At 38.4% G+C, this 15908-nt stretch overlaps 1 protein-coding gene across 3 annotated transcripts in view; it reads left to right on the plus strand.

The window, feature by feature from the left end:
• DROSHA (drosha ribonuclease III) overlaps positions 1–15667 on the plus strand; it is a 72966-nt gene extending 57299 nt beyond the window's left edge. For all 3 annotated transcript variants that reach the window (XM_030969502.1, XM_030969510.1, XM_030969519.1), the window contains 8 exons: positions 302–459; positions 2033–2138; positions 5682–5823; positions 6794–6876; positions 6990–7093; positions 9108–9200; positions 9993–10039; positions 12974–15667. In XM_030969502.1, coding sequence (XP_030825362.1) covers positions 302–459; positions 2033–2138; positions 5682–5823; positions 6794–6876; positions 6990–7093; positions 9108–9200; positions 9993–10039; positions 12974–13104 — 864 coding nt within the window. In that variant the 3' untranslated portion in view covers positions 13105–15667. The remainder of the gene's footprint in view (positions 1–301; positions 460–2032; positions 2139–5681; positions 5824–6793; positions 6877–6989; positions 7094–9107; positions 9201–9992; positions 10040–12973) is intronic.
• The last annotated feature ends 241 nt before the right edge of the window (positions 15668–15908 follow it).

Consider the following 15908-nt stretch of genomic DNA (forward strand, 5'->3'; position numbering starts at 1 on the left):
TACAATTGTACATATTTTGTGAAAGTTTCTATTATGCTACAATGCATCCACATGTAGAGACATGCAAGTGATGGGCTTAAAAGCGTCAGCTGTTAAAGAAGCATACATCAGAGCTCAATTTATCCTTGGCTGATGATTAGTCAAGACCAAAAGGCAGAGGAAACGTGGTTTTCTCAGTTCAGCTGTCCATGGAACTTGTTCATTGTATTCTTTGCCCTTGATTTAAAAAATGCTTGCTTTTCTCTGAAAATTTCTGCAGCAGTCTGAGTTTGTCATTACTTACACTTCATTTTTCTTGCAGCTGCAGGAGTCCAATACTGACAGGCAACTCATTGAGACCTCTCCAGTTCTTCAGAAGCTTACGGAGTTTGAGGAGGCAATTGGAGTCATCTTTACTCACGTTCGACTTCTAGCACGTGCATTCACTCTGAGGACAGTAGGCTTTAACCATCTGACTCTGTGAGTACATAGGAAGAGTCCTCACGTAGCTCTCTTGGCCCTTCTGTTAGAGTGTTCCAGATTGCCTAGTTTGTAAACAAACTATGTTACATTTATTTCCTGGAATAGAGCAGTTTTGTTCACAAGCCCAGCTGGCTCAGTGTGCCACCTCTGACAGTACACAATAGCAAATACCTTGGGAAAGACTGTAGAAGGTGTTAGAGACCTATACTGGTGTTGATTGAGCTTTTTGCATGACTGATATTTGTACATCACTCCTGAGACCTTAGCAAAACATACCTGAAGGTACAGTTGGGCAGAGAAAAGAAGTAAAATTACACTCTTTGATCCAAGCACAGCCCCTGTGTTATGTTGCTTGCAAAGCTGCCAGGCCCTATTTTCAAGCAAGCAGTATTACAGAATATGCTGAGTTGGAAGGAACCCATTGAGATCATCAAATTCAACTCCTGGCCCTGCATAGAACACCTCAGGAATTACACCGTGTGCCTGAGAGTGTTGTCCACACACTTCCTGAACTCAGGCTTGTTGCTGTGACCACTTCTCTGGGGAGCCTTTCCAGTGCTAAACCACCCTCTGGGTGAAAAAACCTCTTCCTGATATCCAACCTAAACCTCTCCTGACTCAGCTCCATGCTATTTCCTTGACCCCTGTCTCTGGTCATGAAAGTGAAGAGATCAGTACCCACCCCTCCATTCCCCTCTGCAGTGAGGTCTCCCCTCAGTCCCCTCTAGGCTGAATTAGGTGACCTTAGCTGCTCCTCAAATGGCTTCACCTCAAGACCTTTCACCATCACAGTTGCTCACCTTTGGACACTCTAACAGCTTAATGTTGTCTTTTACTGTGGTTCCCAAAACTACCTCCAGCACTGGAGGTGAGGCTGCCCCAGCTCACAGCAGAGCAGGACAATCCCCTCCCTTTCCCAGCTGGCCATGCTGTGCCTGAAGCCCCCAGGTCACACTTGGTCCTCCTGGCTGCCAGGGCACTGATGGCTCATGTTCAAATTGCCATTGACCAGGACCCCCAGGTCCATTTCCACAATGCAGCTCTCCAATGTCTCATTCTCCACTTTATATCCACAACTGGGGTTGTCCCAGACAGAGAATCTGGCACTTGCCCTTGTTAAACTTCTTATCAGTGCTTACACTCTCCAGGATCTTGTATGAGTTTAAACCCTGATCCTTTCTTTTCTTGTGAATGGACATTTTTCTCTGTTGAAGTATTGCATTCATTAGTTCATTTTCTTAAAACAAGTTTGAGATAGAGATCTTATCCCAATACAGATTCGATGTTAGCTGCTCTTCTCCTTCATTTAGTCTGTGATCTGTAATCTAATGATTGCATTTATTTGTAGCTATCCTGATTTTCTTTTTGGCTGTAAGTCGGTGTTACTACAGTAATGAGCTGTGTTTTCATCTCACCTGATTAACATTGAAAAATTGTCTTAAATGTGTTTGGAAATGAGCAAGGCTCACTTTCAGATCACTCTTCATTTTAATTTGTGTGTGCATGCTGTTTTTGTTTTTTTCCTCATGAGTGCTTATTGATTTTGCTGCACTGATGTCTCATTTTTCAGAGGCCACAACCAGAGGATGGAATTCCTGGGTGACTCCATAATGCAGTTGGTAGCCACAGAGTATTTATTCATACATTTCCCCGATCATCATGAAGGGCACTTAACGGTGAGACTGCCATCAATCATATTCTCCATAAGAGCAAGAGTGGGATGGAGACCGAAATTATCGGAGCAGCCAGTGAATTGTTCGGAGTTTGATTAATAGAAGAAGCCTCAGCAACCACTGCTCTTAATAAGGCTTTGTTAATTTTAAGTCATGAGCACTGCAATGAATAGAAAATGGTGATTTATGACTCCGCTGCAATAATTTCTGTCAGTCTATGAAGTGGATCAAAAATTTTAAAGATGTCAGTGGTAAAATTGAGGGCCAAGACTAGTTCTTGTTTAAAGATGGGTGTCTTAAACCATTTATTTAAATAGATATATCATGTGACTTTTTTATTATGCCTGTCTTCTAGTCTGTTGAACATGCATATAGGCAGGGTTATACATCCTGATGAAAAAGGTTTTTACTATTTATTTTAGTCTGCTTTTCCTCTTGTCTTCAATCTGAACTTCCTGAGGTAGCTTTTGAATTTAGTTTTAATATAGTTATAGTCATCTGTTGATTGCTATAGCCTTTTAGCCTCTCTTATCTGGACTTTGAACAACTAAATTTGGAGGCCTTTCAACAATTTACTGTACTTTAAACACAGCATGATAGTATAAGTAGATTTTTCCTGATTAGCTCTACAGCTGGTGAGTTGTGGCTTTGTTTGAAAGTAACAAATTTTCTTTGGCTTACTAAATTTTCTTAGTTTACTTGATGAGCAAAGCAATACATATGTCAGGAATGTTAATCAAGTTATCTAGGTAAAGTTAAGAAGTAGCCTGATTTTAGAGTGGTTCCCTCAGATCAATAAAGTCATGACAATGCTAAGTCTCTAGCAGGCAATGCGTTATCAAGAGTATGATTCTTGAATCTTTTGGGCTAAAGCTGTTTACAAGAGGAAGAAAAAAGGACATGCTGTGACTAAAAGTTACTTGAGTTTTTCTTTCCCATTTCTTAAGTTTCAGTTATATTTGTATGGATTCTTCTGCACCATTGAGGGGATAGGGTATAAAGCCTGGTGGGATTTTTTGCTTTCTACGTGACTTTTAAGAATGTGGGCATCTGTGCTCTTATAACTCTTGCAAGAACTGTTTGGCCGGAAGAATATGGGATGTTGCTGTTAATGGGTGTAAATGCTCAGAACAATGATTAGAATGTCTTTTTGTTGCTTAATGTAATGATTAGTGAGTTGGAAAGTAAAAGTTGCACACTTCAGTTTTTAGGCAAAACTGCAAAGTTAGAGTAGAGTAGATGCTGAAAACACATAAAAATACGAAGGAGCAGGCAATGCCTAAACTAAAATTTGAACTGTGGAGATATGTTCATGTGTAGAGAAAATTGTCTTAAAATGCTTTTAGATTTGATGACAAATGAAATAAGACATCTGAGAAAGGAGGCTGATAAAGTGGAATCTGAAGAGAAACTGCAAACACTAAGCTCTTTCTCCTGTCATCTGGGGACATAGTTAAATTTGAAGTAATAGTAGAACATCAACTAAATGGTGTCTGGTGTGTTGAGGGCAATTTTGGTCAAGGATTCTATTTGACTGGCAATGCAGTGGCTTCCCAGTGTGGAGTGATTGCTTGTGGAGAGATGTCTGTAAAATAATTATGTTTAAGAAAAAGAAAGGAGAACAAGTGATACTTGGAGATAGCCAAATAATGTACCAGAAGAGAAGTTGACATTTTGTTGAATGTTGGAAGATACAGCTTCTCCAGTGCTGAGTTATGGATACATTCTTGGGTACAGTCGTGGGTAGTGGTATGTTGGGTGAAGATGGAAGAATTAGGGAAAAAATTGCTTTGTAATTAAAGCCAGGCTCCAGTTGAGCATATCATGTATCACAGCATCTGCAGTGATCTGTGTGTTACCAGTGTAGAGACTAACTCTAAAAAAGCTGCTGGAAAGGCACAGGGACTGTGTCTTCTCTGTATCATTAAGAGGAATTGAGTTTCTTGCCTGATCACACTTGTAGAGGAGGCAAATTCTAATATAGAGCAAATTGATAACCACAGTGCTTAGAGGATAACTGGCTTTTTTTTCTATCTCTAATTCACTAGGTAGTGTATGTGTTGCTCTTTGTTTTATGATACTACTAATCATGATTATGGATCCCATCAAAATAAATAGTCTGCAGACAAAACAAAAGAAATCGTTCTTCTCCCATTACAAGAAACAGATTTTTGTCATGGGACACTGCACTTCTGTCTCATAGATTACATATTAGGATACTGTACTTATATATTGTTGGAGAAGGTACAGTTTACTTATCTTAAGGACATAAAAGGAAAGAATTTTGAAATGGAGCAAGTAGTAAATGAGTTTAAACAAAGGTTAGGGAGAGAGGTAATAATACTATCTGCAGTTTGCCTAGTTTACAAAGATCAAGTTGTGAGTATCTGCTTCATATATCATTGACAAACAAATTATGAACATACTGTTCTTTGTTTATCTGTTCTGAGAGATGAAGTATCAAGTGCAGCAAATAAATCTTGATTTTCCATAAGCTCAGTTGACGTGCTGGAGCCAGGTAGCATATAACTTGTATCTAATAAGCTGAGCAAATGTGATATGGAAGACAAAAAAAGGAAAAAATGTGTGTGCAGCATCTCAAGTCTAGATTGCACGTAAACTGTGGAAAAGAGAGACATTCTTTACTTCTCACTCTTACCTCCTGTAGTAATTGTAACTTCTTTAATGCTGTTCCATTTAAAGCAAAAAAGCAAACAAGCAGGAAAAATGCTGACCTCTCCAAAGGTTTAGAAATTCTCCCTAAAATTCCAAAATAGTTCTTTAAGCTGTGTGGGAGCTCTGTGTCTTTGTTAGAGCTCTATGTTTAAGTAATCTGTCTGGAGCCAAGGTTAAGTATTTTCATGACACATCCCTGACCTTGTCATATATGGAACACGTTAGGGCAGATCTGTGTCCGGGATGTATTGGCTCAGCTGTGCTGCCTTCTAGCAGAGCAAACAGTGCATACAGGCTGTCCATCTGTGTATTTTTTCTTTGGCCAAAGGAATGGAGCAGCTTCCTCATCTGCTCATTCTGAAACACTGAACTATCTTGCTTTAATGTGTATTTGTTTGAGTCACCACCTATTTATTTATAATTTGGTGGACACTGGGGACTGTTCCATGAACTCCAGAATATTGTTTACTTACTCTGTGTAGGAAAATGTGTACAACTGTGTATTACTTAAACTAGAAAACTGGAGATTAGCTGAGAAAGTACAGGACTCATGTAGACATGGTGCGTGATTGCAAGGAAGCTCACAAGCAAGCATTTTAAATGCATGGCATATATACAGAAGTAATGTGTCCATAGAATAAGTAAAGATTGGTAAGAAGAATTTAAACAGAAAGAAAAATCACCAGTAGAAAGAGTGACAGACTGTGTCTCTATATAAATCACTTGAGATGCCCTGAATCTAAATGTCAGTAAACTGAGAGAAGTGAGAAACCTCAAGGATAAAAGTAACTTTTTCTCCCCAGCTCTCCTAGGTTTTGTAGTTTGTTATTGGTGATTTTTACTAAGTAATGGAACTTCTTTCTTTTGCAGCTGTTGAGAAGTTCTTTGGTGAACAACAGGACACAGGCCAAGGTAGCAGAAGAGCTGGGCATGCAGGAGTTTGCCATCACTAACGACAAGACAAAAAGACCTGTAACTCTTCGAACTAAGACTTTGGCTGATCTCTTGGAATGTGAGTTAATTTGGTTATAATAACTTCGTACTTAATGACTTCCTTTTCCTTGGGGCTTGTTTAAGAAAGCCATTAGAAATCCCCTAAATCGCTATTAAAAATGTATGTTCAGGTTTCCAAATGATTTATGCCTATACCTCTGAAAGCCAGATTTTTGAAGACTAACCTAGGTTTTTGAAGTCTGTATAAAAGCATGAAGGAGGCATAATTGGAGATAGAAATTTGAAGGCTTAGAAAGTGCGGGGTTGAAATTGACCAGGTCAGAAGCATGTCTTCAAAGTTAAAGCTTACACTCCGAGTTGAGCTATTTAACAGCAGTTTAAGTGTTTAATTAGTATGTTCTTGACACTGTTGGAAGACCAAAAGTTCCTTCAGCAGGTGAATAGTTCTGTGGTTCATTTGTCTGCATTTGAGGAGATTTAATGTGGTCACTCCACAAGAGGAAAGGCTACATGGAAATGAAATTATTTTTAGTCGATTTTTGGAAGTTTGTGCAGCCTTCTTTCCCATGAAATGGAAACAATGATAAATATTCTGCAAAGAAAGTTAATCCCTGTCTTGTATATTTCGATGTATTTTGCAAGCCATTCAGACCACTTGGCTTTTGCAAAATCCTGTAAACAAATGGAAATAGCACACAAACAGGAGTGATTTATATCTAAATAATTTTATGGTACCCAGTAGTGATTTATTTGTAAGTATTCATGGTCTCCTGGTTAAAATGTGAGATTAGAAGCAGAATGTTTTTCTAGCACTTTAAATGACTGGGTGGATTTGGGTAAATCACTTAATCTCTTGGTCAACTTGATGTTTTTTTTTCCCCAAGTATGCAGGATAATACCCTCATCAGATTCCTGCTCTGAAATGTAATTGAATATGGCTTTAAAGTATTCAGAGATACTTATTTCTAAAAGTGCAAGCCAATAATGCTCTCCTTGGAAGAGTGACAGTACCTTTTTTCCCCCCCCAGCCTTTATTGCTGCCCTGTACATTGATAAAGATTTGGAATACGTTCACACTTTCATGAATGTTTGCTTTTTTCCACGGCTAAAGGTATGATCAGTCGATTTCCTCCTTTCCTGCCACTGTATTTTAACACATTGTGGCATTTGAAACCCTTATTGCAATCTCTCAATCATAAAAGCATCTTTGTGGACTTCCTACAGGAGTTTATTTTAAATCAAGATTGGAATGATCCTAAATCTCAGCTTCAGCAGTGCTGCTTGACTCTCAGGACAGAAGGAAAAGAACCGGACATTCCTCTCTACAAGTAAGAACAGGCTCCTTATGGATACCAGCTAATTATAAATCTTCCTTGTATATGAAGCAAGATGTGATCAGTCACTCTACATTTTCCCCATAGTTTGCTTTTCTTGTCGTTACCCAAGCCCTATAGTCCTTCTTTGTCTGAAGATGGAAAATACTATTTTCTAAGCCTTAGGTGTTTAAGCCATTACAAGGAAGAGTTACTGAGCATTTAACCTTTACAGTTGTAAGGGAAAAATAGAGTTTTTATTTTGGAGTGGAGTATTTAATTGGCATGATTCTCTATTTGTTTTTCTTGTAATGTAAGGAATGGCAGTATTAAAAGAGTTAAAGAAAGGGCCATTTTGTTATGAGGTCAAGATATCTCCATTCTATTCTCACTAACATATGAAGTTTCTTGATATTTTTATGCAAAAATAATAATATGTAACATAATATGCCTTATGTTACATTTGCTGATTATAGGCAGTGTTTCTCATCCACAGACAGGCACTGAAGGGCACCACTAGTTGTGGACATTTTTGCTGTGTGGTTCAGCTGACAAATGTTCCTGTGTTCAATGACAGAGAGCTCAGGGCACTGAACCTTTTAACTTGTACACCTCAGTTAAATACTTGAAGCTGGATGGGATAGATCTCCCTTTTTACTTGCAGCTGCTAAATAGTGTAATAACTGCTTCGAAAAGATAATAAATAATAAACCTTAGGCTGTATATTGCATCCATATCCATTCAATTAATGTAGGAAAGGGTGCAATATTAGCCCCAGAAGAAGAGATAAAGGCTATGAAAATTCAAGGCTTGTGTTGTTGGGATTATTATATCAAAAAGATAAGAAGAATAAAAGTGTAAGTGCATCTGTCGCAGGTACTGAGGTAAGGTTTCCAGTGCAGTGCAGCAGTTTAGTGACAGTGACACATTGCACTTAGAAGTGCCATCCCCTTAACACTGCAGCCAGTGCTCTTGCTCTGCAGGTCTGACTCCTCTGTCTCTCTGTGTGAGGGTTCAGGGCTTTGTCTTGGGCTGAGGGGGATGAATTCAATAAAAAACAATTTCCCATTTTTGTAAAAACCACTTAATATCAAGTACCAAATGTTTGTTTTGTTTTGCTGTGATGATAAATTGATTTTTATAGTACAGCTCAGACCTAGTAATACGCTGTTATCTTCCTATTATCTTGTTAAATTCCTTTTCTTGGGGTTATCTGTTTCACTGCAGTCAGTACTATTGCTTTTAAATTTAGGGTAGGTTTTATTTGCTCTTGTCACATTGCATGGAGAGATAGAGTACTTTAGTTAGATACTTTAAAAATTGATGTGAAATTTGTGCTCCTTCTAAAAAGAAACAAGGTAGCAGACAGAATTTGATCTGAAAGTGGGGAGAGCTTTGGCACAGCAGTAAGAAACTGCAAAAGAAGCAATTCATTGCACATCTAGGGAATTACCTTTTCCCTTTCAGATGGTTCTTGATGTATGTCCTAGGCTTCAGGTCAAATGGAAAGTTTGTTTTGTGACAAACTAACTTTTCAAAGCTGATGGAAAATTTCTTTGTACTGTGATAATTCAGTGTAGAGAGCTACCATGTCTAATACAGAGTCCGTATAAAACCTTGCTACCTGCAAAACTCAGGGACTAAACTTTCTAGTACACGCATAATTGTATGGGTGTGTTTGCTTGCAATTGCACAGCTATGCATAATTTATTACTTTATTACAAGTGTTTTCCCAGTGTTTGAACACTTCATGTTACAGTTTGCATTTTTGCCTTTAGGTTAAATAAAGTTTTAGTTTTCTTGTGGTGCTCCTGAGTGAGCCTGGAGTAACAAACATGATTGATATAAATACTGTTCTGGTAATCTCTGGGTTAATGTGATCTATACAGACATCCTTCAACCCTTGCTCTGTGTTTTGCATTAATTGTTCTATATGTATTGACCAGACTGAAAGCTTGGTGAGCTATGTGCCACAAACAGATTCTGTGTTTTAATCCTCCCTGCTTGAATAAAATATTTCTTTTTTCAGGACCCTGCAGACAGTGGGGCCTTCTCATGCCAGGACATACACAGTAGCTGTCTACTTCAAAGGGGAAAGAATAGGATGTGGTAAAGGTCCAAGGTAAAGTAAAAAATTAATCACATGATGTTAGAGTGTGGTGGTGTCCAAAATTACTAGCCATGGAGATAGACTATGTTGTATGGTCTGCCATAGGAAAGGAAAGCTGTAGAGTCTTCTTTTCTCTGCTTTAGGAATACCTGAAGGGTTCAATGTTGGTATAATTTTGAATCTTATGCTTTTTTTGGTGAATTTGCCTTCAAGGTGGCTGGCAATGCTAACTATTTGTGGCTCTTGTAGCACTAACTGCAGAACAGCTTCCAGGAAATAGTGTCTTTATCTTGGTACTTGCTATTGGATTACTATGCAACTTACTGTGGCAAGTTAAGAGTACCACACTATTACATCTTTTTTTTTCTGAGGTTATTACTTCTAGGCATTTTGGAATGGTTCTAAGAATTCAAAGACATCAACCATGAACCCCAAAAACCTCATTTTATGCTATCAAATCTGATGGTGGTTATAAAAATATCATTGTTTTTTTTAACATTGACACATCTGTGATCTTGTTCCTTTTTTTCTCGCAAGTAAAAGCAAATGCTTTAATGAAGAATGGACTGGAATATTTTGTTAATATTAATGGTCTAAGTCAAGAAATATTCTACTGGAGCTGTAGTACTATTGCTCACATGTTTATGGAATGGCTGATATTCATACACTCTGGGACTTACAAGCTGCTGGTTTTTCAAAAAGTTTCATTACAAAAGCGTAACTAGTGGTCCACTTTGTCAGAAATTTTAGTTTATTCTGTACAGCTTAGATCTCATGTAACATGTTTTTGTTTGGCTTTCACAGTATTCAGCAAGCAGAAATGGGAGCTGCAATGGACGCACTTGAAAAATGTAAGATATTTGGGCAACAGAGAATTCATAGTTTATTTCCTTGTTCTTTAGTGAGGCAAGGTGCAGATTTTGTGGGGGATAAGTTTTGAGCAGAACACATATGTTAAGTGCTGTCAGCTTCTAAGCAGCAGGATTTTCTCTTAGTACTTTCAAGACAGTTTTGTAGCAGTTGAAGTTAATACGATCCCAACAGGTATTTGTTAACAGGAGCTGATCAGCTACAGGGGATGCAACTTCAAGGGAACACTGTGCAGTAAAGTTTCGTTGAGGTTTTCCATGCTTATGCATGCAGTGGGATAAGACTGCATAGTCTCTGATGCTTGCCCTTTATTTCAGGGGGGAGCCAAGTGTGACCTTAGAAAATAAAATTTGATCCCATATTACCAGTAGACTACGTTAAAATCTAAGAGGCAGGTCCCCAACAATTTAAATTGATATTTATCTGTCAAGAAGGGTTAATATCAGCTGCAGATCCAGTGATCTGTGTATACATCTCTCTAAATTACATGCTGCATAGCCAGCATGGGAGCAGTCCTTCACTGAAATGTAGTCTCAGCTATGAATGAGTGTGGGCAAGCTTTTTATGTTAAATAAGTTTGGTCAGCTGGGTTAAAGTGCCAGGTATGGGTGACCTGCAAGCAAATAGAATACAAGCATTTTTTGCAGCAGAAATTCTCTATTGAGAAGAACATGGGAAGTCCATTTTTTGCATTTCATTCAAAGGAAGCACATGCAGTTCCTCAGGTGTCAAAGGTTTTTAATCTGTTATCTTTGCATCTGGAAATTTGAGGGCTTAAATATTTCAGAAGGCAATGAATCTGTGTAGGTCAGATATGTTTTTATATCCATCTGCTAAGTATATACTTCTCACCACCAGTAAATTTGACAAGTAGGAAAATGTAACTTCCCTTCTCTGCTGAGCATCTGCAAGATGTTACTGAAGTTTTCTTTGAGTGAGTTTTCTTGTGACAGTATCACCACTCAAGAGAGCTCTGAGTTTCATGGCCTGTCAATCCAAGGACTTCACAGCTATCTTCTGACATATATATTTGTTTAAATACCATAGAACTCTAGAGGACTGTGCTCCTGCTGCCCTTCAATTCAAAACAGAGCCAAGTTTCAAGTTAGTTTCTCTGTGCCTTGCCAGTCAAGTTTTAATTGTCTTTCGGGATGGAGGTTACACAACCCTTAAGGGCCCCTTAAGGGCTCTGTTGTATTATGTATATGGTGGTGCAGTAGAGTTGTTTGGTTTGTTTGTTGGGTTTTTTAATGCATAAGTAGTTAACTTCAAGTGAAAGTGGTTTTCATATACCTATTTATATGATAGCCCTGATGAATTTATTATATGAGTTTCCTTCTTACCGTTCTAAACATATTAGAACAGGTTGCTACCAAGCTGAGTTCTTAAAGAATCATGTTACAGGCAGTGCTGAAAATCTGATTTTCATTTTATGGGGCACATGAGCAACAAAATATCCCAGAACTCCATTAAACAAAGCACTAGTGCTTTTAAAAACAACAGCAATTTAAAACCAATTTTGTTTAGATTGCTTTCTGGTTTAAATAAGTATACTCTCCTATGCTCAAGTTGTAAATAACTGATGAATAAACCTTTTATTCCTGTAGTGTGTATAATAAAGGGCACAAATTTCACTGGCCAGTAAAACAAAGCAGTAGAAAGTTATTCTGCTCTACCACAAACTCCTGCAGTTTATGTGGCTTCTGCACTGCATTCTCTAGCTGAGAATCCATGCTGCCTGGGACCCAGAGAAAGGAGGAAAAAGCTTGGTGCCAAGGAGGAAAAAGCTTGATGCCATGGTACTCCTCCCTGAGAAGCCTCAACTGAATTCTCTCTCAATAGCCAGCAAGAGAGAGAGCAATCCTTTGCTGAGACATCTACCAAATTTATGGCTTTAAAGATCAGTGTAGTAACCTTTTGCATTTATCTCAGACTGATCAGGTAGCCAGTGCTGTTCCCAGAGCTCTGTGTGATCCCAGCAGGACTCACCATCAGCTGCAGCCTGTCACATACTCTGCCACCTCTTTGCTTTCTGACTGGCTGGAGGGTGCAGGTCTCCACAGCACAAACACATGTGGATGTCAGCACCCTGGTCATGCAGAAAATATCACATTCTGTGAGCTGTGCACTAAAGTGAGAGCAATTCTGTTCACTTACATAAGCTGTTCTTGCAGTCTCAGTACTAATGCGTACCTACATATCAGCCAATGGACAAGTGCCTAAAAGCAGAAACATCCATCTCCCCAGCTATTTCTCCATCACCTCAGCCTTGTCCAGTCTGTTCCAGGCAGTCTTCACTCATCCATGCTCTTAGACTGTGCTAAGGCTGCCTTCCGGTACATAGCCAAGCACTAACTTTTTCAGAGCAGACTCAACTGCATTCCATCTTGCTACACTATTACTTTCCCATTAGGATCCCCGCCATAGTGTGGGGCATGTAGTTGATTCTGCATGGTCTAAAACAAAATAAAAATAATGGAAGCATCTGTGCAATGCTTGAAACCAGTGGCTCATGCTTTTCAGAGTGGGAGCAAGACAAAAAACCCTGACAGTATTGACAGTAGTTTCGCATTCATTTTTCAATATCAACCACCTGTTGCTAAGGGAACAGAATGTAAAATCCAGGTAATACCTGGCCATGTTGCTATACCAGGATTTTATATTTTGTTTTTGTGAGTATATTAGATTTGGCGGTGCTTTGTAGCAGGAGAAACAGATGTAACGAAATCACAAAGAAACCAAAGTCTTATGAAACAGTCCTGGTTTACTATGTATTATAAGAAATAAATAAGTGAAAATGGGAACAACATTGTTCCCCCCTACCTCTAATAGCATCAAAGTTTAAAACAAAATGAGTTGAGGCTTTCTCTGTTACCAGTTTGTTTATTAATGTAAGATATTTCTCCTTGTGTCAGATAACTTTCCCCAGATGGCCCATCAGAAACGGTTCATTGAACGGAAGTACAGACAAGAGTTGAAAGAATTGAGGTGGGAAAGAGAGCATCAAGAGAGAGAGTCAGAGGAGACTGAAGAAGCAAGGAAATAAAAGGAGGGCACAGAAGCAGTGGCATATTTACTTACTTAATAACTCTGACTGTGGCCTATGGAGACCTAACCTAGTTTCTTGCAGATGAATGAAGAGTGCCTGTTGATATAAAAAAAAAAATTGTAATATCTTCCTTTAAAAGTGTGTGAAAATATAGTATTTCTTTAGTTTGGTTTTAAGTTTGGCTTTTTAATAAGATTTGGGTTTAAATCCTTTTAATTTTTATGAAAAGTTGTTAATTATTTTTATTCTTTTTACTGTCTTGTATGAAGTAATAAAGTATTAATTTCCAAAGCTAATAGGAGGAAAGGCTGTTTAACAATTGTCTCCTATGTCTAAGTGCTGTGTTGTCAGTGACCAGCCAAGTTATTGCATGAACTATGCTGTGAGGGGGACAAAAGTATAATGAAAAACTCATTCAGCTGAGCACTTAAGCATGTACCTAACTTAAGTTTTGCAGCTAAATTTATTTCTTGAGTCTGCTAAACCAGAGCTTTAAAGTTCAGGCCCTTTTTACAGAAAATGGTGCAGTAATTAAAAGGAGATACTCAGTTTTGCTTTGAACAATGGATGTCACATCTGAAATGTGGCGCAGATGTGTGTGGAAGATTGAGTAGTTTTTTTTTTTAAATCACTGTTACAAGACTTGAAGGAGAAGATAATTATGAAGCAAGAGAATGGCAGTTTTTATAGAGAATGTACATATAGTTTACATTAACAAGTTTAGTTTCTTTCTGAGCTTCTTGTTCTGTCCAGCTGGTGTCTAATTGAATGGATTTTTTTTACAGGAAGATACCAGTGTGGCCATTACTGTGAAATGGTATCTTAGAAACTCTCTATGAGTGCTGTTCCAGAGAGATTCATTGAAAACAGTTTTTGTCAAAAGAAGGGCAGAATTTATCCCCAACGTGGTGTGCAGTTTTAAGTCACCCAGTTTCCTTGGGTTTTTTTGGTGTCTGTGGCTTGTATTAGACAGACAGATGTTTCTTTTATAAAAGCTCTGAACAGCACCAGAAATTAAAAATCTACTGTGTCTGTTGGTGGTTTTTCCCACTGGTTATCAGTGTTGTTTGTTCTTTTAATTTTGCTGCTTCGAGCCATTCATTTCCATTAAGCTGGTTCTCTGTTAATGCAGTCCCTTGGTAGGTATTGTGGAGTCATTTTTCAACTTTCTTTTCTGATAAGTGAAACAGATTGAACCCTTACTTTCCTCTGCCATGTGTTTTCTTCCTGAAAGAAAGATCCTTTTTGGCCAGTCATTTAAACATGTCCCACATGTCCCACAGTTGTATGTGTTAAAGTATGGAGCAGCATTGGATGCATGAGTCTGGCCCAAGGAATTTGTGCCGACTCATGGAAGAAAACTTCTGCCTGATGGCCACTCTGCACTGAGCAGCTTCTTCAGCAATTGTCTGAAGCGCCTCTCTGTAGGTGTGGGATGGACATCAGGAGAAGCATTTCATTGCAAAAGTGCCAAAGTAGACACCAAATGAAGCTGAAGAATTCAGGCTGCGCGAATGTCTTCCCAAAGTTTCACTTCTGAGCTAATCAATATGTGTATTTTCAGAAGCATACCTTTCTACACTTGCAATGTGAGATGCACTTAAATAAGGGGGCTTTTTTACACTTGAGCCCACAACACTACCTCACTTGTTCCAGCTCTATGATTTGCCTTTTCTTAATGGATTGATGCTTAAAATCCATTTCAGAGGATGAGAGAAAAGAAAAAAACAAGCACATTCTCTAATTTAAAGAATGATAATAATGGAGGGAATAAAACCAAGGAAAGGCAAGGAGCTGCTCTCTGCTGAATGCTGCTGCCATTTGACTTTTGAGAAGTGATTGTAACTTCTTTTAGCTTCAGTCGGTAAATAAAAAGCTGAAATGCTTCTCAAGAGTAGGAAGCTTGAACAGCACCAGCAAGTCTCCTGTCCACAAGACTTTTGTATTTCAAATTCTTTTATATAAGTGCCCATCTGCTTCTAGCAGTAAGATGAAATGGTGCAGTGCTAGAGGGTCAAGTGTAATTGTGTAAACCATTTTATTTTTCCTCTTAACTGTGACCAGTTTCATATGTTTCACGAACAGAAAATTACTTCATTTTCAGGTGTATGATTGCTTAGCAAATTTCGGCGTATTTGACATCACCAAAGAACCCCAGTGGAATTGTTAGTTCATAGTTTTAACATTACTTTCATTATTCCTATATACAATTTCACTTTTCAGCTGTAAGAAGACTGCAGTCTTATTCATAAATATTTTCATTAAATTAGATTGAATTTATCATATAGGGGGAGGAACCCAGCACTGTTTTTTTTCTTTTTTGACCCAGAAATTGCTTGGAAAAAACAAACTTTTAAAATAATTCCTGCATTCCAGTTGCTGCAGTTAATGAGTTTTAGGCTTTCCTCAATAAAGTGTTGGTGATAACTGCTTTTACAAGTGGGCTATTTTCCCTTTTTTGCTGTGTGTGGGCTAGGAAGATTGCCTGAAGCAGTTTTGTTTTCCTTGTCTTCAGAACAAAAAACAAAAGGTAAAAAAAATCCTGTTTCCTTTATTCAAACCGCAGTGTCTTTCTGTGTGTGGCTGTCTAACAGCAGTGGCTGTGAATGTTCCTGTTGATTTCAGGAGTTGTGTAGAATGTGAAATGTGAGCACAGTCCTTTACAGCAGCCACCAAGGAGGGGAAGCCTCTTCAAGTTGCCTTGGTAAAAATTATCACTGCACTCATGCTGATCAGTGGAACAGCTGTAGCTTATAACTAGGCAGCTTATGCTGCTCCTTTGTAGGTGTGAGGGGGGCTCT

Source organism: Camarhynchus parvulus, chromosome 2, assembly GCF_901933205.1.
Source record: "Camarhynchus parvulus chromosome 2, STF_HiC, whole genome shotgun sequence".
In the NCBI taxonomy this organism is placed as follows: domain Eukaryota; kingdom Metazoa; phylum Chordata; class Aves; order Passeriformes; family Thraupidae; genus Camarhynchus; species Camarhynchus parvulus.